Source organism: Scyliorhinus torazame, chromosome 3, assembly GCF_047496885.1.
Source record: "Scyliorhinus torazame isolate Kashiwa2021f chromosome 3, sScyTor2.1, whole genome shotgun sequence".
Classification (NCBI taxonomy): domain Eukaryota; kingdom Metazoa; phylum Chordata; class Chondrichthyes; order Carcharhiniformes; family Scyliorhinidae; genus Scyliorhinus; species Scyliorhinus torazame.
In genome coordinates, this window is record NC_092709.1 from 104900341 (window position 1) to 104923616 (window position 23276).

The 23276-nt window shown below is 49.3% G+C and overlaps 2 protein-coding genes across 2 annotated transcripts in view; both read left to right on the forward strand.

Moving 5' to 3' along the window:
* Positions 1–23276, forward strand: part of LOC140409392 (IQ domain-containing protein M-like) — a 215625-nt gene that overhangs the window by 189195 nt on the left and 3154 nt on the right. The window contains exon 5 of the mRNA XM_072497840.1: positions 18157–18301. Coding sequence (XP_072353941.1) covers positions 18157–18301 — 145 coding nt within the window. The remainder of the gene's footprint in view (positions 1–18156; positions 18302–23276) is intronic.
* Positions 10636–11188, forward strand: LOC140408625 (ubiquitin-ribosomal protein eS31 fusion protein-like). Its single transcript, XM_072496085.1, has one exon. The coding sequence runs from the start codon at positions 10683–10685 to the stop codon at positions 11148–11150; it is 468 nt and encodes a 155-aa protein (XP_072352186.1). The 5' UTR covers positions 10636–10682; the 3' UTR covers positions 11151–11188.

A 23276-nucleotide genomic window follows, 5' to 3' on the forward strand; every position in this document is an offset into this window, starting at 1 on the left:
CGATCAAACACGGCGTCTCGTGCCCGTTCACCAGCACCTTCGTCGTTGCTGTCTGGAGCGTCCGCGACTGGTCCAGGGTCACCGATGCCAAACGTGGTTGCTGCATCTGGTCATTGTCTTCAGGCAGCGTGGAGCCGTCCACGCTGGGGTCCTTGCCTGTCAGCCAAGATGGCGGCGTCCACGGATCACACGCGGCGGGGGTGGACAAAATGGCCGCTCCCATGGATCACACGCGGCGCCCGTCCCCCCCTCTTGGCGTCTGGGGTCCAAAATGGCGGCGCCCGTTGGCTGCACATGGGTCGATGGGGGGGTGAGTCCGTGGTCCCGTTTCTTCCCCGGAGATAGCAGCGACCCCCCGGGACTGGCACACCGCTGCGTAGTGCCCCTTTTTGCCGCAGCTTTTACAGGTGGCCTAGCGGGCCGGGCAGCGCTGGCAGGGGTGTTTCGGCTGCCCGCAAAAATAGCAGCGGGGCCCCCCCGGGTGGTCTGGGGTTCTGGCCGCGCTCGCTTGCGGGGGGGTGGGGGGTGCCGGGGAGTCGATCGCGGCGGGGGTCCATGGAGCCCAAGGGGCTGTAGCGCGGTCAGAGGCGTAGGCGCGGGCGTTTTGGGAGGCCATGTCGAGGGAGGCCGCAAGGGCCCGTGCCTCTGAGTCCGAGAGACTCTTTTTCTAAAAGTCTCTGGCAAATTTGCGATGATGCCAAACCTGCTACATAAGCGTCTCTGATCAGGAGCTCCGTGTGTTCATTCGCCGTTACAGCTGGGCAGTTGCAGTTTCTTCCCAGGATCAGTAGAGCATTGTAGAATTCGTCTAGCGATTCCCCGGGGATTTGTCGTCTCGTCGCGAGCTGGTGGCGTGCATAGACCTGGTTGACGGGCCGAATGTAGGTCTCTTTCAGCAAGGTGATCGCCGCTGGGAAATCTTCCGCGTCCTCGATGAGCGAGTAGATTTCGGGACTCACCCTGGAATGTAGGACCTGCATCTTCTGGTCTTCTGTTGGTCTGCCGGGGGCCGTTCGGAGGTATCCCTCAAAGCACGCCAGCCAGTGCATAAAAGCAGATGTTGAGTTAGCTGCTTGGGGGGAGATTCGCAGGCACTCCGGGGCGATCCAGAGCTCCATATTCCTTTTTAAGTCTGCTCAATAAATTGTGGCACCATCGATAACTCACGAGGCGAGACGTAGAGAATTCAATCGAGGCTTTATTGAGCAGACTTGTTCCCCAGCAGCTCAGTTACAGAATGCGGCTGCTGGGAGAACCTGGGTTCTTATACCCCGCCTTTCTGGGTGGAGCCCAGTAGGCGGCAGATCCAATCAGGACCCAGTATCTGTCCACCAATAGCCCCTCGGCATCATGGTGTACCGTATTACCCCTAATACATACCACCACACATCCCTGCCTCCAGCTGCTGTGGATCATCAACTATGAGGTGCTCACCAATGAGTGACCCAGGAGCCTGTCTACAAATTAATCTCACAGAGGTGTGACTATCTGAACTGGTGGAGGGTGTGGGTGACAGTTGTGATGCTTCTTCAATGGTTATATCCGGGAAGTCTCCTTCAGAGCTGTTCGATTTAGGTGATTCCAAGGGATGTGAAGATGGTCCAGGCTGCTCACCTGATTGCCCTGCAAGGGAAGGGAAATGGCATGAGTACATCACGGGGGATAAATGATGAGACATGTTTATTCTTGTCCTCTCTGCTTCCCTGTGTCCTACCGATTCTCTTTCCTTTGCCACTGTCTGCCCACTTGAAGCTCACAAACTCCCAACTCAGCTTGGAACAGCTTCCAGCATTTCCTGCATGTGTGTGTTTCCAGGATGTGCTAAGTGTTCTAGAGTTCCTGAATGCCTGAGATGTGCATTGAATTAGTCCCAGCTGCCCTGCCATTTTAAATAACTGTTATTTCAAACAGATTATTTTTCACCTTTAAGGCTATTTTTCTGTTTAGCTGATAGCAATTTATGAAGGGGTTAAATTTGATAAACCCTGAAAATGTGTGCAATTATCACAATGTGAGATTAACGCCCAACCATTGTTTGCAATGTAGGCAGGACATCAAATGTGTGCTGCCTATTCATTTCCATGATTGCTATGTACTGTTGTGTTCGGTGTTCGTTGTCTAGCAAGGAATCTATAGAACGGTTGGTGACTTGTCCAAACCAGAATTTGTATTAATGTACACATGGTAAGCTAATAATCAGAGCAAGTTATCATCGAGTTTCTTTAGACTCCCCTTATGCACAACTGTCCTCATGTACATCTTCCAACCGCCTGGTGAGAGTCCCCTGTCACATGACCTCTGTCTCTAGACCTCATGGGGGGATCTGTTCCGCCACCTGCTGGTAGCAGGTCATACTGCTGGTGGGAGGTCACACTGCTGAATACATTTAATATTATCGACAGGCATATCTCCACATGTACAATCAGCACTTCCTGTGCATACACATCAGGGACTCAATGTCGTAAGTGCCGAGAACTAATTAAAGGCAACTTGTACTGCGTAAAGGGAAAGTGCATAATGATTGCGGGAGGTGCTTGTCATAATATACACCAGTATATCATGGTGCAGATATACACACACTGATGGACACACAGCAAGACCAATCAACACACACAACACCGCAGCCAATCACCAGTTAGAGCACACTCACTATAAAGACAGGGGGCATCAGAGTTCCCGCTCATTCGGGATGCAGCCTCCTACAAGGACAGAGCTTACAGCTTATAGCACAGATACTCACCATGTGCTGAGTGCATGGTTCGGACCGGCATAGGTCTTTAGTTTAATCTAACATCGTGTTAACCCACAGTGAAAGTATGTTTAACAGTTTCTAACTTAATAAAATAGTGTTGCACTATTTTAAGTATTGGTGGTCTGTATGTGTTCCACGGATCCAGAGCACCCAACACATCATGATAACAGGAGTTCAGGGATATTAGAACTTCTTAGACCTACCTGCAAGTGATCTGCCTTCCACCAGCATACAGCCATCCTGCAAAATGGACAGCGTCCACCCGCCGCCGCCGCTCCGCATCACCGGTAACCTGGGGGCCAACTGGAAGATATTCAAACAACGCTTCCAGCTCTACCTGGAAGCCACAGACCGGGAAGATGCCTCGGACACCAGGAAGATCGGTCTCTTCCTATCCATGGCCGGGGAACATGCCATCACATTTTCAATTCTCTCACCTTTGCTGATGATGAAGATAGATCACTATTCGAGCGCCATGTATTCCAACAGCGTTTGCAGGGTAAGGATGAACCTTTCTAGTCCTTTCTCATCCACCTCCGCATCCTTGCGCAGTCCTGTAATTACGGGCCCACCTCCGACTCCATGATATGCGACCAGATCGTTTTCGGTGTTCAGTCGGACCCCCTACGCCAGCAGCTCCTCAAGGTAAAGCAGCTCAGCCTAGTGACCACCATCGAGACCTACGTGCTACACGAACACGCCACTAGTCGGTATTCTCACATCCAAGCGGTTGAAACGGCACGTCAAGGTCCCCACGAGGCAGAACGGGTCCAAGCAATCGAGTAACTCCAGGGCCTCAGCCTGGATGAGGGCGGCCATTTCGCGCACTTTTCGCGGACTCCCACGCTTGTGCGCACCGAACGAGGCGATGTCGACGAACGTACTGCGCAGGTGCGCACCACGTACGGCCGCACCGCGCATACGCGGTGGCGCAGCGAACGTACTGACACTACAATGTGCGGCAACTGTGGCTCCGCCCACTTAAAGCGGCAATGCCCTGCCAAATCCCGACAATGCTTGAGATGTGGCAAACTTGCCCACTATGCTGCTTTATACAGATCAGCTCGGCCTGCCAATTCGTATCGCTCCAGCCAGCCTCGCAGGAATGTCCGGGCCATTCAACCCACGGTCACCGAGTCCGATGCGGACCTACTACCCGATATTGACACCAAGGACCCGAAGGCACCTTTTCGAGTCGGTATCGTTACAAAAAACAGGGTGTCCCCGAAACAAAGAATCCAGCCTCTCGGTATACAGCATCGATCTGGACGATGAGTGGTGTGCCACCCTTACGGTCAACCGGTCCCAAATACGATGCCGCCTGGACACTGGTGCCTCCGCCAATCTCACTGCGCGGTCTGACCACCAAAGCCTTTGTGTCAAACCAGCCATCCTCCCATCAGCCTGCCAGCTATTAGATTATAATGGCAATGCCATTGCTGCCAGGGGCTCGTGTCAACTTGAAGTGACGCACAGGTCACGCAAAGCCATCCTTCCCTTTGAAATCGTGGGCTCCTCGAAAGCCTCCCTGTTTGGCGCGCAGGCATGCAAGCTGCTGAACCTAGTTCAGAGAGTTCACTTTCTCTCTCCTGCTAACGCGTCTGCCTTTCAGGACACCGACTTCAGGGCGCAGCTCAACGCCATTATCAACCAGCACCACGATGTCTTCGAGGGCATGGGCACGCTCCCGTACACCTACAAGATTTAATTAAAACTGAATGCCATGCCTGTGGTGCACGCACCTCGCAGGGTCCCAGCACCCCTTAAGGACCGCCTCAAGCAGCAGCTGCAGGACCTCCAGAACCAAGGAGTGATTTCCAAAGTCATGGAACCGACCGACTGGGCCAGTTCCATGGTATGTGTAAAAAAGCCTTCTGGCGAATTGAGAATTTGCATTGATCCCAAGGATCTAAATCGCAATATCATGAGGGAGCATTATCCAATTCCCAAGTGCGAAGAGCTCACATGTGAGATGGCTCGCGCCAAGCTCTTCACCAAACTCAACGCCTCAAAAGGATTCTGGCAAATCTAGCTTGATAAATCCAGCAGGAAACTTTGCACATTTAATACCCCCTTTGGCAGATATTGTTGCAACAGGATGCCGTTCGGGATCATATCTGCATCAGAAGTGTTCCATAGGATTATGGAACAAATGATGGAAGGCATTGAAGGTGTTCGCGTCTATGTCGATGACATAATCATTTGGTCCACCACCCCGCAGGAGCATGTTAGTCGCCTCCAGCGCGTATTCAGACGTATACATGAGCATGGCCTCCGCCTCAACAGGGCCAAATGCTCTTTTGGTCAGACGGAATTTAAGTTCCTCTGGGACCACATCTCCCAATTCCGTGTGCAGCAGGTTGCGGACAAGGTAGCTGCCATCACAACTATGAAAACACCAGAGGACAAGTAGGCGGTCCTCCGATTTCTGGGCATGGTCAATTTTTTAGGGAAATTCATCCCGAACCTCGCCTCTCATACCACGGCTCTCAGGAACCTGGTCAGGAAGACAACAGACTTCCAATGGCTCCCTGCCCACGAGCGCGAATGGAGAGAACTCAAAGCAAAACTGACCACGGCCCCGGTCTTGGCTTTCTTTGATCCAGCAAAGGAGACCAAAACTTCGACCGATGCCAGTCAATCCGGCATTGGGGCAGTGCTCCTTCAACGTAATGAGGCCTCATAGTGGGCCCCCCGTTGCATATGCGTCATGTGTGATGACCCCCACGGAGCAGCGCTACGCGCAGATAGAAAAGGAGTGCCTGGGTCTTTTGACCGGGTGGTCAAGTTTCACGATTATGTCTACGGACTTCCTCAATTCACCGTCGAGATCGACCATCGCCCGCTGGTCAATATAATACAGAAAGACTTGAACGATATGACGCCTCGCCTCCAGCGTATTTTTCTCAAGCTCCGGCGATCTGACTTCCAGCTGGTATACACCCCAGGCAAAGACCTCATCATTGCTGACGCTCTCTCCAGGGCAGTCAACAATCCATGTGACCCAGCGGGATTTGTCTGCCCGGTTGGCGCCCATGTAGCATTCGCGGCCTCCAATATACCTGCCACAGATGAACACCTCGTCCAAATTTGCCGCGAGACGGCGGCTGACCCCTTCCTACAGCATGTCATGCGCCACCTAACGGGCGGATGGCTCAAGGGCCAATGCCCTCAGTTCTATAATGTCAGAGATGATCTGGCGGTAGTAGACGGGGTTCTTCTAAAACTGGAACGCATTGTCATCCTGCATAGCATGCACCAACTTGTCCTGGAACAACTACACGAGGGCCACCTTGGCGTGGAAAAGTGCCGCCGACGGGCCCGAGAGGCAGTGTACTGGCCCGGCATTAATGAGGACATAGCCAACACAGTGCTCAACTGCCCCACTTGTCAGCGCTTCCAGCCGGCCCAACCACGTGAGACCCTGCAGCCCCATAAGTTGGTCACGTCGCCATGGACCAAGGTGGGCATCGACCTGTTCCATGCACTGGGTAGAGACTATGTCCCGATTGTGGACTACTTTTCGAATTACCCGGAGGTAATACGGTTGCACGACATCACCTCGCCTGCAGTCATTCGTGCATGTAAAGAAACATTTGCTCGACACGGCATCCCGCTCACGGTTATGTCGGACAATGGCCCCTGCTTCGCCAGCCAGGAATGGTCCAACTTTGCCAGGCGGTACAATTTTGCCCATGTGACATCCAGTCCCCTGTACCCCCAATCCAACGGCAAAGCGGAGAAGGGAGTACATATAGTTAAACGGCTCCTATGCAAGGCTGCCAATGCTAGGTCCGATTTCTACCTTGCCTTGCTGGCCTATCGCTCTGCCCCACTGTCCACTGGCCTGTCGCCAGCCCAGTTACTCATGGGTCGTACCCTGAGGACGACGATGCCTACCATCCATGTCCCAAACCTTGACCCCGTTCCAGTCCTTCGCCGGATGCATCTGTCTCGTGCACAGCACAAGGCGGCTCATGACTCCCGTGCAGCTGATCTCCCTGCTCTGGCTCCAGATAACAACGTCAGCGTCCATCTTCCGGATGGGGGCTGGTCTGCAACCGCTGTTGTCCTTCGGCAGGTGGCCCCCCGCTCGTTCCTGGTTCATCTAACGGATGGCTCTATTCTGCGCCGCAATCGATGCGCCCTTCGTCTCATTCCGCGCTCGCCACATGATCCTCCACTGTCGCCTCGTCCTCCTGGTGACCCTGCCACGGACTATGCAGAGCTCCCTGTCACTCTACATCCCCCTGACTCTGACGCAGTCCAGCCCGCTCCTGATCCGGCGGCTCTCGACCCACCCTTGAGGCGGTCAACCAGACTTCGCCGCCCACCTCAGAGACATAATTTATGAACTTTGCGGACTTATAGACTCTCTGAATTGTATCGTTGCTTTGTTTGATCGTTTCCCTGGTTTGTACATAGTGTTGATCTTGTTATTCTTGTTGCACACTGCTTCTCTGCACCAGGCACCTTCCCATGTAAATAGTTTAGTTCTCATGTACGTAGTCCTGTAAATATGTATTCGCACCCCACAGGTAGTTAGGAACATTCTCACCATACATTATTTATTGCCACACACTTACATTCTTTTATAAAAGGGGGAATGTCATAATATACACCAGTATATCATGGTGCAGATATACACACACTGATGGACACACAGCAAGACCAATCAACACACACAACACCGCAGTCAAAGAACAAAGAAATGTACAGCACAGGAACAGGCCCTTCGGCCCTCCAAGCCCGTGCCGACCATGCTGCCCGACTCAACTACAATCTTCTACACTTCCTGGGTCTGTATCCCTCTATTCACAGCCAATCACCAGTTAGAGCACACTCACTATAAAGACAGGGGGCATCAGAGTTCCCGCTCATTCGGGATGCAGCCTCCTACAAGGACAGAGCTCACAGCTTACAGCACAGATCCTCACCATGTGCTGAGCGCATACACTGGTTCGGACAGGCATAGGTCTTTAGTTTAATCTAACATTGTGTTAACCCACAGTGAAAGTATGTTCAACAGTTTCTAACTTAATAAAATAGTGTTGCACTATTTTAAGTGTTGGTGGCCTGTATGTGTTCCACGGATTCAGAGCACCCAACACATCAGTGCTGAGAGTGTTTTAAAACATGTCAGTGTGAGGAGAAGAGGGCGTGTGGAAGATCCAAAAGTAGCTAACCATATAGAGAACTTGCATCAACGTTTTCAGACACTTCCTTGGAGTTCTTGGTGGAAAAGGGGACCCTAAAAAGATGTTATGTATCTTCAGATGGGTAGGAGTTCCTACAGCCATATGCTCAGGAGGCAGTGAGAAGAGATAGAGGAGCTGCAAAAACCTGGATGCAATGCAGGAAGAAGTTTAGTGATCGTGCACAAGTTGTTGAGGTCAATGGGTTTATCTTCAAATGGTACCTGCCAACTACAACACCAGCCTATCACTCACTGCTCAACTCATTACACCCCATCATTCATCTGCCAACAGTCTCTTGTCAATCAGAATTAATCCAGGGCGGCACAGTAGGGCAGTGGTTAGCACTGTTGCCTCACGGTGCTGAGGACTCGGGTTCGATCCCAGCCCCGGGTCATTGTCCATGTGGAGTTTGCACATTCTTCCCGTGTCTGCGTGGGTCTCACCCCAACAACCCAAAAAGATGTGCAGGGTAGCTGAATTGGCCACTCTAAATTGTCCCTTAATTCGAGAAAAAAAAAAGAATTGGATACTTTACATTTATAAAAGCAAATATCAAAATTCATTCATATGCTTTAGCTCACACTTATATAGTTAGCACTATTGCAAGCCTCATCTCACCCAAATCTCACAGCTTGCATACACTAACACCTATTCAACCATGACAACCACACCACCCAAAACATATTGCGCACAATGCTGACTGTCATACTTCCTCATTCTTGCAGAAGGCAGCGCAAACCAGGAGGCAGCAAGAAAGAATGGGGGGGAGGGGGGGGGAGAGAGAAGAGTGCCTGCCTGTTTTCAACCTCAGGAAAGGCAAGGGATTGATTGACAAGGTATCAGCGTACCCAATCCTCCTGCCATCCCACTTCCCTCGCATCCTCAATCTCTTCTGACTACTAAACTGCAGAGGCTATAACCGTACACTTCTTTAAACGTTCACTTCTCACCTCACCTTGACCGGTTACATTCAAGAACTGGAGGCTACCCAGGCACTGCAGGAAGAGAAAAAAGACCATGAAAGTAAAGATACACCATCAACTGGATCTCACAGTTGTAGCCACCAGTTCAGCTACTGACAATGCACACATTTTAAAAGATAGTTTAGAGGAGGGATTTTCACACTGTGAGACATTGGGCACAAGTTCACAGGAGCCAGGATTGGGGGAAAGGATTGTGGCAGCTGCTAGTTCATTGAAGGGTGATATTGCATATGGATTCTGCTGCAGAGGACTACACGAGAAGGCAAACAGGTAGACATTAGTAACCCTGCCCGAATACCTGTATACAATATCAAAGAGCAGTCCAGTACCAACTTAATACATGTATTTGTCCAAAGTATGAAGCCCATCAGCATAACCATGGAACCAATGATGATATAAAAAAATCTCTGTTGTGGTAGCTCATGCATCTGACACAAGATCAGAATGCTACCACTCTGGCTGTGGATACTGGCGTTCAAGAATACTTCAAGGGTGTCACAATAGTTCCCCAACCTATTTTCCAACAGATTACTAGTATTGTTGAGGCACTGTCCCTGGGGGGAGTGCCAGTGACTATACGGATTATGGACCTGCTGTTTTCAGCAATCGTGCCCCCATTCCGCCAGTGCCCTCACTGCTGCCTTTCAGCAGACAGGCATGATGACAACAGCTGCTGAGGTCAGGATGGCGCAGTTCAAAGCCGAGTCTTCTCAGGCTCAGAGCTGCTCAAAGATCATCAGTCCTTTATTGAAGGCCAGCAACCTTCCACCATGCTGCAGCCAATGGGATAGCACTACGTCAGAGCATGAAACAGGCAAAGGCACCTGGTGCAAAGGTGAAAGGAAAATAACAAGAATGATTAGTTGAATAATATATGGAATATTAGATGCTTTGTTGTACAAAGTTGGTCTGGAATGGTTGCTTTATGATGCTTTGTATTTCAGGAATGTGTCCAAGGAAATACTGTGATTGCCTATAACTGAGCAATTGTAAGTTTTGGGGCTGTTGTGCAATTGTATTTATTGCCATTCAGCCCCTCGAGTCTGTTCAGCAATTCAACTAGATAATGGCTGATTCGCTACCTCAATGGCATTTCCCCATACTAAGCACGCATCCCTTGATGTCATTAGTATCCAGAAGTCTCCGGGGCAGAGAATTCCAAAGATTCACCACCTTTTGAGTGAAGAAACTCCTCATCTCAGTGCTTAATGTCTTGCCCTTTACTCTGAGATTCCTCTGATTCTAGATACGCCAGCCATGGGAAACGCCCTTTCTGCATGTCACTACGCATCTTCTCTACTGTAGCACTGTACTTTGTGTGCTTCACCCAATGCCTATGTCTATGTATTCACTTTGTGTATTTATCGTATGTCCAATGTTTTTCATGTATGGAACGATCTGCCTGGACTGTACGGAGAACAATACTTTTCACTCTACCTCGTTACACGTCACGTCACAAATCTAAATCTTAAAAAAAAAAATCTAAATCAACACTTACCCCCAAAGAATGTTTTAACGAGATCACCTCTCATTCTTCTAAACTCAAGAGAAAACAGACCCTGAGCACAAATGAATGGCCTCATTGTGCCTCACTCAGTGACGTGACGAGCTTGTTAAATCTCACATCTTATAGATGGTACACACGGTTGCCACTGTGCATTGGGGTGGAGGGTTTGAATGTTGTGAATGGGATACCGCTCTTTCAATGCTGACCTTTTCGGGCGAGGATTGGGTGGATAGGATCTGAAAATGCAGATCTTTGTGAAAACCCTCACGGGGAAAACGATAACCCTCGAGGTTGAGCCCTCAGATACTATTGAAAATGTAAAGGCTAAGATTCAGGACAAAGAAGGTATTCCCCCTGATCAGCAGCGACTGATCTTTGCTGGAAAACAGTTGGAGGACGGCCGTACACTCTCTGATTACAACATCCAAAAGGAGTCAACTTTGCACCTTGTATTGAGACTCCGTGGTGGTGCCAAGAAGAGGAAGAAGAAGTCTTACACCACACCAAAGAAAAACCAGCATAAGAGGAAGAAGGTCAAGCTTGCTGTCCTTAAATATTACAAGGTCGATGAATATGGAAAAATCTATCGTCTGCGGCGTGAATGTCCTTTTGAGGAGTGTGGTGCTGGTGTGTTCATGGCCAGTCACTTCAACAGGCAATACTGTGGGAAGTGTCTGACATACTGCTTCAACAAGGCTGAAGATGCATAATTAAATGGATTATAATAAAATATGATGGAAAATGAAAAAAAAAAGTGAATGGGATACCAATCAAGTGGTTGCTTTATCCTGGATGGTGTTGAGCTTCTTAAGTGTTGTTGGAGCTGCCCTCATTCAGGTAAGAGGAGAGTATTCTATTACATTGCTGACTTTGTGCCTCACAGGTGGCAGACAGGCTTTGAAAATGAATGAAAATGAAATGAAAATCGCTTATTGTCACAAGTAGGCTTCAATGAAGTTACTGTGAAAAGCCCCTAGTCGCCACATTCCGGCGCCTGTTCTGGGAGGTTGTTACGGGAAGAGTCAAGAAGTGAGTTATCTGCTCACAACCCCTGACCTGCTCTTGTAGCCACAGTTTATATGGTTGGTCCAATTCAATTTCTCATCAATAGTCGCCTTCAGGGGCTGCACGGTGGTGCAGTGGTTAGCACTGACGCCTCACAGCGTCGAGGACACGGGTTCGATCCCGGCACCGGTTTATTGTCCATGTGGAGTTTGCACATTCCCCGCTTGCCTGCGTGGGTCTCACCCCCACAACCCAAAAAGATGTGCAGGGTAGGTGAAGTGGCCACGCTAAATTCCCCCTTAATTGGGAAAAAAACAATTGGGTACTCTAAATTTATATTTTAAAAAATAGTCACTTTCAGGACGTTGAGAGTGGCAATGCTGTATGAATGTCAAAGGGAGTTGTTTAGATTTTCTCTTGTTGTAGATAGTCATTGCCTGGCACATGTGTGGTGCAAAGGTTACTTGGCACTTATCAACCCCTAGCCTGAATGTTGTCCAAGTCTTTTGGATTGCTGCAGTATCTGAGAAGTCGCAAATGCTAATGAACATGTTTCAATCATCTGTGACCATCCCCATTTCTGACCTTATGATGCAGGGTAGGTCATTGATCAAGCAGCTGATGATGGTTAGGACTAGGACACTACTCTGACAAATTCCTGCTGCGATGTCCTGGGCCTGAGATGATTGATTTCCAATAAACACTACCATTTTCCTTTGTGCGAGGTATTTGGCTCCAACAAGTAGAGAGTTTTCCCCATGATTCCGATTGACTTCAGTTTTGCTAGGGCTCCTTGATGCCACACTTGGTCAAATTCTGCTTTGATGTCAGGGGTGGTCACAATCATCTCAACTCTTAGTCCTTGTTTGGACCAATTTATTAGAGTTCTTTGAAGGAGTAGCATATATTGTCAATAAAGGGGAGCCTGTAGACGGACTATACTTGGATTTCCAGATGGCATTTGATAATTTGCCACATCAAAAGTTATTGTGAAAGATAAAAGCACATGGTGTAGGGGGGTAGCATATTTGCATGTTTAGAAGATTGGCTAGCTAGCAGAAAACAGAAAGTGTGCATAAATGGGTCATTGTCTGATTGACAAGTGGAGTCCCAGAGGGATCAGTGACTTAGGTGAGGGGAGTTGGGAGCAAAATTCTCAGACGACACAGAGATAGGGGGAAAAAAGTATGTTGTCAAGAAGATGGAAGGAGTTTGCAGATGGATATAGTCACAAAAGGTCAGTTTGCAGGTTCAGCAAGCAATTAAGAAGGCAAGTGGAATGTTGGGCGCGATTTAAAGGAAAGGTTTCTAAGTGTGGTAGCGAGCGGGAACTGCTGCGAGCTTCCCGATGCTCTGGCAAAAATGATGGTCCCGCCAGGACAGCGACTTCCAGCTCCCTGCCAACAAAGGGCAGCAGCACTTAAACCAATCCGACAGGGCAAACTTCACTCAGCTTGCAGCAATGCCACTGAGGAGGCCAGCACCATGATTCGGGGATACCGACCTGGCCAGATATTTGGGCGTGGTCGAGCCCAGACGGGATGCCCTGTTCCCAGAGGGTCAGCCACAGGGCAGCCAGTTTCGCCTGAGAGGAGCGGCCGTCAGGTTGGAGAGCACCACCAGGTGGGCAGGCACCCAGTGTCGCAGGAAGATCAATGACCTCCACCGGGCCGCACAGGTTGGTTGGCATTGGCCCCATGGCACCGAACCCGCCTGCCCCGACAACAATGTGCCTGGCACCACCCCCGCCCAGCACCATACTGTGCCCCGGCCCACCCATGTCCTGCAGTGCTGCCCACGCCGGCCTCTCTTTCCCCCCTCCCCCCCCCCCCCCCCCCCACTGTAATGAACGAAGCATGCGGCTCACAATGCACGCTCTGTGTCCCCACAAAAGAAGTTAGCCCACAACAGACATGAGAGGGCCCAGACGGGCGGTGGGGCGTCAGACATCAGAGTCCTCACCCCTTACGAGGAATGAGCCCTGGAGGTTGTAGGGGTGGCCAGGGGCAAAAGATCGGCCACCGACGTAGAGGTTGGCATACGCCACAGAGGTGAGGAACCACCGGCACCACCCAGATGACCTGTCACACGGGAGTTGTTATTGCCATACAGAATGACCCATCCCTCCCACTGACCTCATGTCCATTATCCCAGAGGATCTCTATCTGACGGTGCTGGCTTATCCTGGGTGGTTCCCCACTCCCCGCTGCCTCCCAAGAGAACACCTCAGAGGGGAGCTCCGAGGAGATCACTGTATTCATGGCACATCTGTCATCCCCACCCACCACCAGTGCAGAGACACACACTCCGGTGGGCCACTGTAATGGACAAGCTTCTGGGACACATTCTGCTGAGCACCACACAGTTGTTGATGCACATCAGGCAAAGGCAGGAACGCACAGGCAAGACAGCAGTCGGAGGTCCGCTGGATCCCAGGACCCAGTTGGGTCCCTGTGAGATGCTGAGCCTCTGGACCAGGTCGATAGGGTGCGGCCGTGATATTCAGAGATGGATGTCAGAGACACTCCGGCAGGTCCATAGCCGATTGGAGGTGTCCCAGAGGCTACTAGTGCAGGAGATAGTGTGGGCAATGCGTGGTACCAAGGCCAACACAGCTAGGGTGGCGACTGCAGTGGAGAGCCTGATGGATGATTGGAGATGTCCATGGCGTGGCTCAGTCAGTGATAGCCATGGCTGAGCGCTTTGATAGCATGTCTGAATCGCTGGTGGATGTGTCCCAGTTCCAGGTGAACCTTTATGAGGCACTGCGGAGCATGTACGGTCTCCGGTGGGCATTGCCGCAGTACGCCAGAGCATGTCCCAGTCGCAGGTGGCCATTGCCGGAGCGCTGCAGAGCATGTCCCAGTCACAGAGGAACATCGCCAAGGGCGTCGACACCATGCTGCAAACATTGGGGAACCACCAGGGCTGGCAGAGCCAGATGACAGGAGGGCAGCTGGGGCTCAATCCAGCTGCCCCTCTGTCCAGGTGTGACACCCAGGGCCCTATGGGCACCGGGAGGAGGGGGTGCTGGTTGCCAAACTGGAGCCACCCTATGTAGTGTTGACGGCGGCCAGCAGGTTGATCAAGCTCCACTCCCCTGACAATGGCGCGTCTCGGATTCAGCACAAGGAGCAGGATGGCACGGTGAGGCATGTGCCGCGGGAAAGTAAGGCGGGCCCTCCGGCCCCAGGGCCCCCAGGCTATCTCCACCTCTGCTGTGCATCCTGGGGACACACCTAGAAGCAGCGGTAGAGCACGGAAGGCTAAGCAGGTCAAGCATCACTGAGAGGGCACTGGGGGATGAACGGAGGGTGAGGATGTGAAGGGGTGGAAGAAGGGGAGGCGGCATCATCGGGGTCTTTGCAGAATTTAAAAATGTTGCACCTGAGAAATATAACTCCTCTGGCACTTTCTTCCGCAATGCGGGCCAACCACCAATCCCCTGCCCCAGCCCCCCGAGTTGGTAGTCCTGTATTCCCGCTCCCCCCCACAGACATACCACGTGCAGGTGATGGGTGTGAGCGAGCACTCAGCAGACAGGCAGGAGTCAGACTATGGCATAGATTGAGGAGCACCAGCACTCAGCTCTCTGAGGGTTATCGTCACCTCCCTGCCATCGACAGTGACCCTCGGACAGTTCCGAAACACTCCCCAGCACCCTGGCAGAGATGGATCGGGGTGGGGATGGCGAACGAAGTCACGTCCTGGCCCTCCTGGCTTGCCGGACCCTCACTTCCTAGATCCTCCGGTTGGTCCTGCACGAACCCTCCAACCCTCCGGGACCGGCGCCTCCTGATCCTTCTCATTGGAGTTTGCGTATTTTCCACCCCCTCTATCTCCAGCACGTCGCCCCATTGCTGTGCAAGGTTGTGAATGGCACAGCAGACCACCACGAAGCGGGCAATTGTCTGGCAGTCCTGCAGGGCACCACTAGAGCAGTCTAGGCATCGGAACGCATCTTGAGCAGTCCGATACACCGCTCAATGACAGCCCGATACATCGCTCAATGACAGCCTGGGTGGCCACATGGGCCTCATTGTATCGGGTCTCCGTTTCGGCCTCTGGCCTCCATACTGCCGTCATTAGCCTGGTCCTCAGGGGGTGCCCCTTATCCCCCAAGACCCAACCAACTGGCCATCCTGTGGTGGTCCTCAAAGAGGCGGGGATGTGCAACTGCCTCAGGATGTAGCTGTCGTGCACACTCCCTAAGAGGAATGCACACACAAACAGGGTATCTGTGACCTCACTTCTGCTCCTATTTTGTATGTTCAGATTGAGGTCGGGAGCTGAGTGGCCCTGGCAGAACCCAAACCGAACATCAGTGAGCAGATTATTGCTGTGTGTGTCTCTTGATAGCACTGTCAGTGACATCTTCCATCACTTTGCTGATGATGAAAGTAGACTGATGTTGCGGTAATTGTCCTGGTTGGACTTGTCTGACTTTTTATGGACAGGACATACCTGTTTAATTTTCAATATGGTTGAACTTTACTGGAACAGCTTGGCCACGGGGTGTGGCAAGTTCTGAAGCACACACTTTAGTACTTTTGCTGGAATTACTGTCAGGGCCTGTAGCCTTTGCTGTATCCAGTGCTTCAGCCGTTTCTTGATATCACATGGAATTAATGAAATTGAATGAAGATTGGCATCTGTGATGCTGCGTATCTCAGCAGGAGGCAGGACTGCAGAGCTTAAATCTAATCCGTTGATTTTGAGATTGCTTAGTTCTATCCATCACATACTGCTTTTGCTGTTTGGCACGCATGTAGGGCGTGATTCAACAGAAAAAAAATCTGTCCGGTTTTGGCGCGTTTAGTGGGGTGTTTCTCTGCGGCTGCAGCTCCAAGCACCCCGTTATTCAACAACGCTTTACCCTTTTTTTGGCCTCAGGGAATTTCTTTCCACCATTGAATCTTGCGAGACGTTTCGAGTGTCGGGAATCTTGCGAGAGACCTCTCATGAGATTCAACAGTCTCACCCCGACACCAAGTCGGGTGTGATGAGGCCACTGAATCATGCCAGAGTCTCGAATTTATCGGAGGACCTGGAGGCAGATGGAAAATAGCCTTAAACACTACCAAGAAAAGGCTAGCCTGTCTTCCACTATATTTAGTCGGTGGGCACCACGTTTTCTCTCATTGTGTTAGACCCTGACTGAAATGTCATGCTAAGCAGTGCCATCTTGGCCTCAGCTACAGTTGTCTGGCCTGGCTGTTGAATGTGTCTCCCTATACAGACCCATTAATTATGCTTATAAAGTTCCATGGAGCCTAAAAACATTTAGACTCCATGGAACCAGTAGGATCTGGAGAAGGAGGGATGTATAATGCCTTTGCCAGGAGCCCACTGGGCTACTGCCTTGGAGACATGATTGGCCAAGGCATTCTTGTGGGTATGGAGAGGTCTGATTGGCATGGGCAGGGCGAGACAAAGCTTTCATAATTGAAAAGGAAAGGACATTTAAGAAACATTTAGATGACACTTGAAACACCATAGCACACAAGGCTACAGACCAAGTATTGGAAAATGGGACTAGAATAGATAGGTGCTTGATTGGCAGTACAGACACGATAGACTGAAGGGCCTCTTTCTGTGCTGTAAAACTCTATGACTCTATGACCCTTAAAATTACAGGTGCAAGAGTAAAAGGAGGCATGTTTGCCCCCCACTGGTCATTTGTGCACTGATCCTATGTTAAAGACCCACAACTTTTAATAGATTGTGTTATGGGGAGCACACGGCCCACTCTACAGGTGTGGTACAGCAAAAATCAAAAAGTATTTGTTAAAGCAAAACAATGTTTATTCTAGGAACTCAAATTAACCTTTTTAAAACATACAATGAACATCTTAGCAACCATCAATTCAAATACAACCCCCAAAGAATACAACACTAAGTAATGCTTAATAACTTCCCAAACAACATCCAGAAACAAAAGAAACACCTTTTATCAGAAGCACATCAGGTTTACATTCACTACTGAAAACATTTATAATTCCGAATTCACCAAATGATCAAGAGATAGTCTTTTCATGGCAGAGAGAGCAATAGTACACTTGCTTTGTCTGGCTTCAGCTCCAACACTGAAAACGAAACTAAAACACACTCTGCAACAAAAGCCTAAAACGAAAGTAAAAAGCTGACAGACAGCCCAGCTCCACCCACACTCTGACATCACTGATAAACACCCATTTCTTAAAGGTACATTTCTTAAACACCCATTTCTTAAGGGTACTCTCACATGACACAATATTGTTGACATCAACTAATGCCTGAAACTAAATCAAAATTTGTCATGATTGCTAAAACATAGAATTTGGCCTCACTAACAAGCTTTATGATGGCTTTTCATGTTTGTTGAATGTTTCTGAGTGCTTTGAAGGTAATTAAATTATGCTAAACGATTGCAAATGATATTTGAGTTTTGTATGATTTTATTTGATGTCAGTTGATCACTATTTCATAACTTGGATGTCAAATGATTGCCTTTGAACATGGATGATCACAAATGAGCGCATATGATGCCTATTGAACACTGGTGAATGCATAATTATGTCTACATTTTCTGGTGGGGAACTTACTTTTTTTGATTAACTCCCAGCATTAAAATAGAGGATATGCTTCAACAATATAATGTGGCTCTTTGTTTGTGACAGAATAGTTAACAGGAAGCTGCTAATGTGAAATTTAAGGTCTCTTTAATTACAGGTCCTGGACCATGGGCCATCCCTTGTGGTAGTGCTAAAAAAATATCGCAATATGATGATCCGCCTGCGAAGATATTTTCATGCTCCCAAGCAAGCAATACCATTGGTATATTCAGAACTAGAAGAATGGCTTGATAGCAAAAAAAGTAAGAAGTTTACCAACTCAAATATGAGCAACTTGAGATTTTATCTCCCGTTAACGTGATTCATGTACGTTCAACAACTGTTGTGAATTATTTATCAAAATTTTAAGTGCCTTCTGGGTGATAATGCATTGCCCACTTCTCGCTATGCAGAGAGATTCAGAGTTCCAAGAATAGAATTGTTTAAAATCTAGCGAACAGATCAGATACCGTGTCATGAGAGGGCATTGGAAACCATGGACTTTCATTGGATGGATCCATTATTATGCTTGGCAAGATACCGCAGTGGTTTGTTGCTGCCTTCTGCAGTTTGGCTAAAGGGAAACCTCCACTGCTCTTACCATCTGCTATCAGCCATATTGGAAGGACTTACAGGCTCGGATTCAACCTGTTTGGCCACATCATGAACCACATTTCTACATTCTGTGGCCATCAAATCCTGAAGCGGGTTTTGAATCCAGAGCTCTTGGCTCAGAGGTAGGGACTCTATCGCAATACAAAACCTCTGTGGACAGACTCAAAAACATAATTTAAAAGGTTAATAACATTTCCCTGAAAGTGGCTGGAATACAAAGCTGTGGAAGTTATGTCACAGCTGTACAGAGCCTTGACTAGACCCAGTTTGTCGTGCTGCATTCAGCTCCTGGGCTTGGAGGGAATGCAGCACGTATTCACCAGAATGAAACCGGGGTTAAAAGGTTGAATTATGAGGGCCGATTGCTTAAACAGGTTTGATCGCCTTGAATACGAAAGATTAACATCTTAATTGAGATGTTTAAGATGAATAGAGGAGTTAATCAGTTAGATGGAGACTATTTTATTTGGTCTCAGGCTGCTGACGTACTGGGGGTGTTACTTTAAAATGATAACTAGGCTGTTCAGGATGATGGCAGATAGTACTTCTTCACATATATGGAAGTGGAAATTTGTAACTTATCTCTGCCTCAAAATGTTGTTGAAGCTAGATCAACAAAAAATGTCAAAACTGAGAGATTTTTGTCAGGCATGGGTTTTAAGGGTAATGGAATCAAGATAGGTAGATATGAATTCACCATATTATGATTGAATGGCAGAACAGGCTTCAGGGACTTAATGGCCTATTCCTGTTCCTATTCACATGTTCCGAAGCTCTGTAGTTTGCAGAAAAAGTGCGATCTTGGGTTTACGCCATGTTAATGAACATTTAACGGTTCATCTGAAATGCTTCACTCTGCTGTTTTAGCAAGGATATTTACTCATATAAATAGAACATAGAACATAGAACGATACAGCGCAGTACAGGCCCTTCGGCCCACGATGTTGCACCGAAACAAAAGCCATCTAACCTACACTATGCCATTATCATCCATATGCTTATCCAATAAACTTTTAAATGCCCTCAATGTTGGCGAGTTCACTACTGTTGCAGGTCGGGCATTCTACGGCCTCACCACTCTTTGCCTAAAGAACCTACCTCTGACCTCTGTCCTATATCTATTACCCCTCAGTTTAAAGCTATGTCCCCTCGTGCCAGCCATTTCCATCCGCGGGAGAAGGCTCTCACTGTCCACCCTACCTAACCCCCTGATCATTTTGTATGCCTCTATTAAGTCTCCTCTTAACCTTCTTCTCTCCAACGAAAACAACCTCAAGTCCATCAGCCTTTCCTCATAAGATTTTCCCTCCATACCAGGCAACATCCTGGTAAATCTCCTCTGCACCCGCTCCAAAGCCTCCACGTCCTTCCTATAATGCGGTGACCAGAACTGTACGCAATACTCCAAATGCAGCCGTACCAGAGTTTTGTACAGCTGCAACATGACCTCCTGACTCCGGAACTCAATCCCTCTACCAATAAAGGCCAACACTCCATAGGCCTTCTTCACAACCCTATCAACCTGGGTGGCAACTTTCAGGGATCTATGTACATGGACGCCTAGATCCCTCTGCTCATCCACACTTCCAAGAACTTTACCATTAGCCAAATATTCCGCATTCCTGTTATTCCTTCCAAAGTGAATAAACATATCATTTTTGACAAAAAAAACTGAGAGAGGAATTGCAAACATATATGCTGAACTAGTAATCCACAATGTAATTCCATCAAGCAAGATGTGTGTTATAGCCCACACGAGGCACATGGGGAAACCATTATCGATCTCCCTGTGGGGCTCATGGGTACGAGCTTCCCAGGTAGGGGGCAGAGGCGCACACAGCTGAAGCTTGTTAAACCGAGCACGAAAGCCAGCCCGAATAGGGACGGCCAGGTTGGTTGTCCCAACGTGGACTGTGATTGTAGATAGTTACTGCCGCAGGCAGCTTATTGTTAACAGTAAAATAAATCTATTTCTTCCTACCGCTGACTCCCTTGGTCATTAAACTGACGACGAGGAAAAACGTGACTCCAGGCTCACTTTTCCAGACACCCAGCCATCCCTGATGACTACCGTGCAGCTACGAGAGGATATAAGATTTGAAAATGCCGCTGTTTGATAAGCTAGAGGCCTTCGATCCGTGCCTGGAAGATTGGGGCCAAAGCGCGGAACTATGAGGCACTTTCTTCAGGTCAATGGTATCTTGGAGGAAGACCGTCAAAAAGTGATTATCCTGACAGCCTGCGGGACCCTGACGTTTGGAATTATGAAGAGACTTACCTACCCAGCTGCACTGGTCTCCAAATTGATCGATGAGTTGCTTGCACTAGTGGCTGAACACAATGATCTGAAGCCTTCTAGTATAATGCCATGTTACAGCTTCAATGCAGCTGTGCAGTCTCCAGGTGAGTCGGTAACTGACTTTTTGACCTGCCTTAGGTGGCTGGTGGAGCACTGCGGGATCGGGCCATTCTTCTTGGAAATGTTGAGGGATAGGCTTGTTTGTGGAATAAATAACATGGCTATTCAAAGGAAACTGTTGTCGGAGTCCACGTTAGGTTTAGAACAGGCCATTGAGGTGTCACTATCCTGCGAAAATACAGAGAAAGGGATACAGAAGTTTCAGAGGTCCATGGAATATGTGATCCGTAGTTTGACCCACCCTCTGTATTGGACTCCCATAACATCACAGGGCAATACCAGAATGGCCAGATCACCTCTCAAGAGGCAACTGAAGGCTCAATTCCGCAGTTGGGTCCAGTACTCCGGAGCTGCTGCAGACATGCGTGATAACTCCACCGAGGACGAAGGGGAAGGCCGACCACATTGCCAGATGTGTGGACGGAGAACACGTGATAGTCAAGACTGCCAGAACCGGCAGTGTGAACGCCACCCAGGGCAGCCAATGAAGTCACCATGAGCCAGGGCCTTGCACGTGGCCCCACCAGAAGACAATATGATGCAGCTGAACTGCATCACAACCCCAAAGGTGGCACCGATCCGGGTCACATTGCAAGTGAACAGCATCCTCTGGTGATGGAAATGGACAGGGGAGCCGCTGTCTCCATCATTGACCAACAGACCTTTCACCAGCTTTGTTCAGGGATCTAAACACTAACACTGTGAGACACCAAAGCCAGGTTGGTGACCAATACAGGTGAATCATTGAGCATCGTGGGGACCACTGTGACCCCAATGACAAACAGAAAGCAGTCAGGCTATCCTTAGTCGTGGTGCAGGAATTGGTCAGGATCCAATCTGCTGGGATGTGACTGGTTTGATTGGCAGCAGAGTTTCCGGATGGGCACCGGAAACTTATGTGAAGTCCTGGACAAGTACCCTGAAGTATTTCAGGATGGTCTGGGCAGAATAAAGGGGGCCAAGGCTGGTATATACATGGACCCAGAGGCTCAACCCAGATATTTTAAGGCAAGGCCTGTTCCTTAAACCTTACTTGCCAAAATGTTGCAGAGCTACAGCGCCTAAAGGATCTGGGAATCATACGCCCTGTACAGTTAGCGGAGTGGGCCACACCCGTAGTACCGGTTATGAAGCCGGACAAGTATGTCCGACTCTGCAAAGATTACAAACTCACGGTGACCAGGGCTTCACATGGGGCAGCACGGTAGGATAGTGGTTAGCACAGTTGCTTCACAGCTCCAAGATCCCAGGTTCGATTTCCGGCTTGGATCACTGTCTGTGCGGAGTCTGCACGTTCTCCCCGTGTCTGCGTGGGTTTCCTCGGGTACTCCGGTTTCCTCCCACAGTCCAAAAATGTGCGGGTTAAGTGGATTGTCCATGCTAAATTGCTCTTAGTGTCCAAAAAGGTTAAATGGGGGTTACTGGGTTACAGGGATAGGGTAGAGACGTGGGCTTGAGTAGAGTGCTCTTTGTCAGGGCCGGTGCAGATTCGATGGGCCGAAAGGCCTCCTTCTGCACTGTAAATTATTTGATTCTATAACCATTACCCTATGCCCAGGGTGGAAGATTTATATGTAAAACTGACTGGAGGGTGTTCCTTTACGCACTCGATATCAACCATGCTTATTTGCAAGTGGAACTGACCTCCGCATCCAGGAATGGTGCAACTATAAACACCCACACAGGGTTATTTGAGTATATTTGCCTCCCGTTCGGGGTCTCATCAGCTCCGTCAATCTTCCAAAGACTAATGGGAGGCATTCTTCAAGGTCTGCCAAAAGTAGCTGTATACTTGGATGATGTTCTCATGATGGGTATCACCAACAAGGAGCACATGGATAACCTGGAGCAAGTGCTCAGACGGGTCTCCCAAGTTGGCGCCCGGCTGAAGAGGAGCAAATGTGTGATCAGAGCAAAGGCGGTGTAGTATTTGCGGTACAAGGCAGACAGAGACAGAACAGTGGAAGTGCAGCAAGAATCGCAGAAACGGCCCCATGACCATTAGGCACCAGAGTGGAAGTTCCAATCAGGCAACGCGGTTTACGCCCACAACTTTGGAGATGGGGCACTCTGGCTCCCTGGAGTTGTAATTGAGAGAACAGGACCAGTCTCCTATAAAGTCAAGATCCAAGGGAAAATCCAACACAAGCATGCGGACCACCTTAAGAAGTGGGAGCCCGCACTGCACGATGCCCAACCAGAGA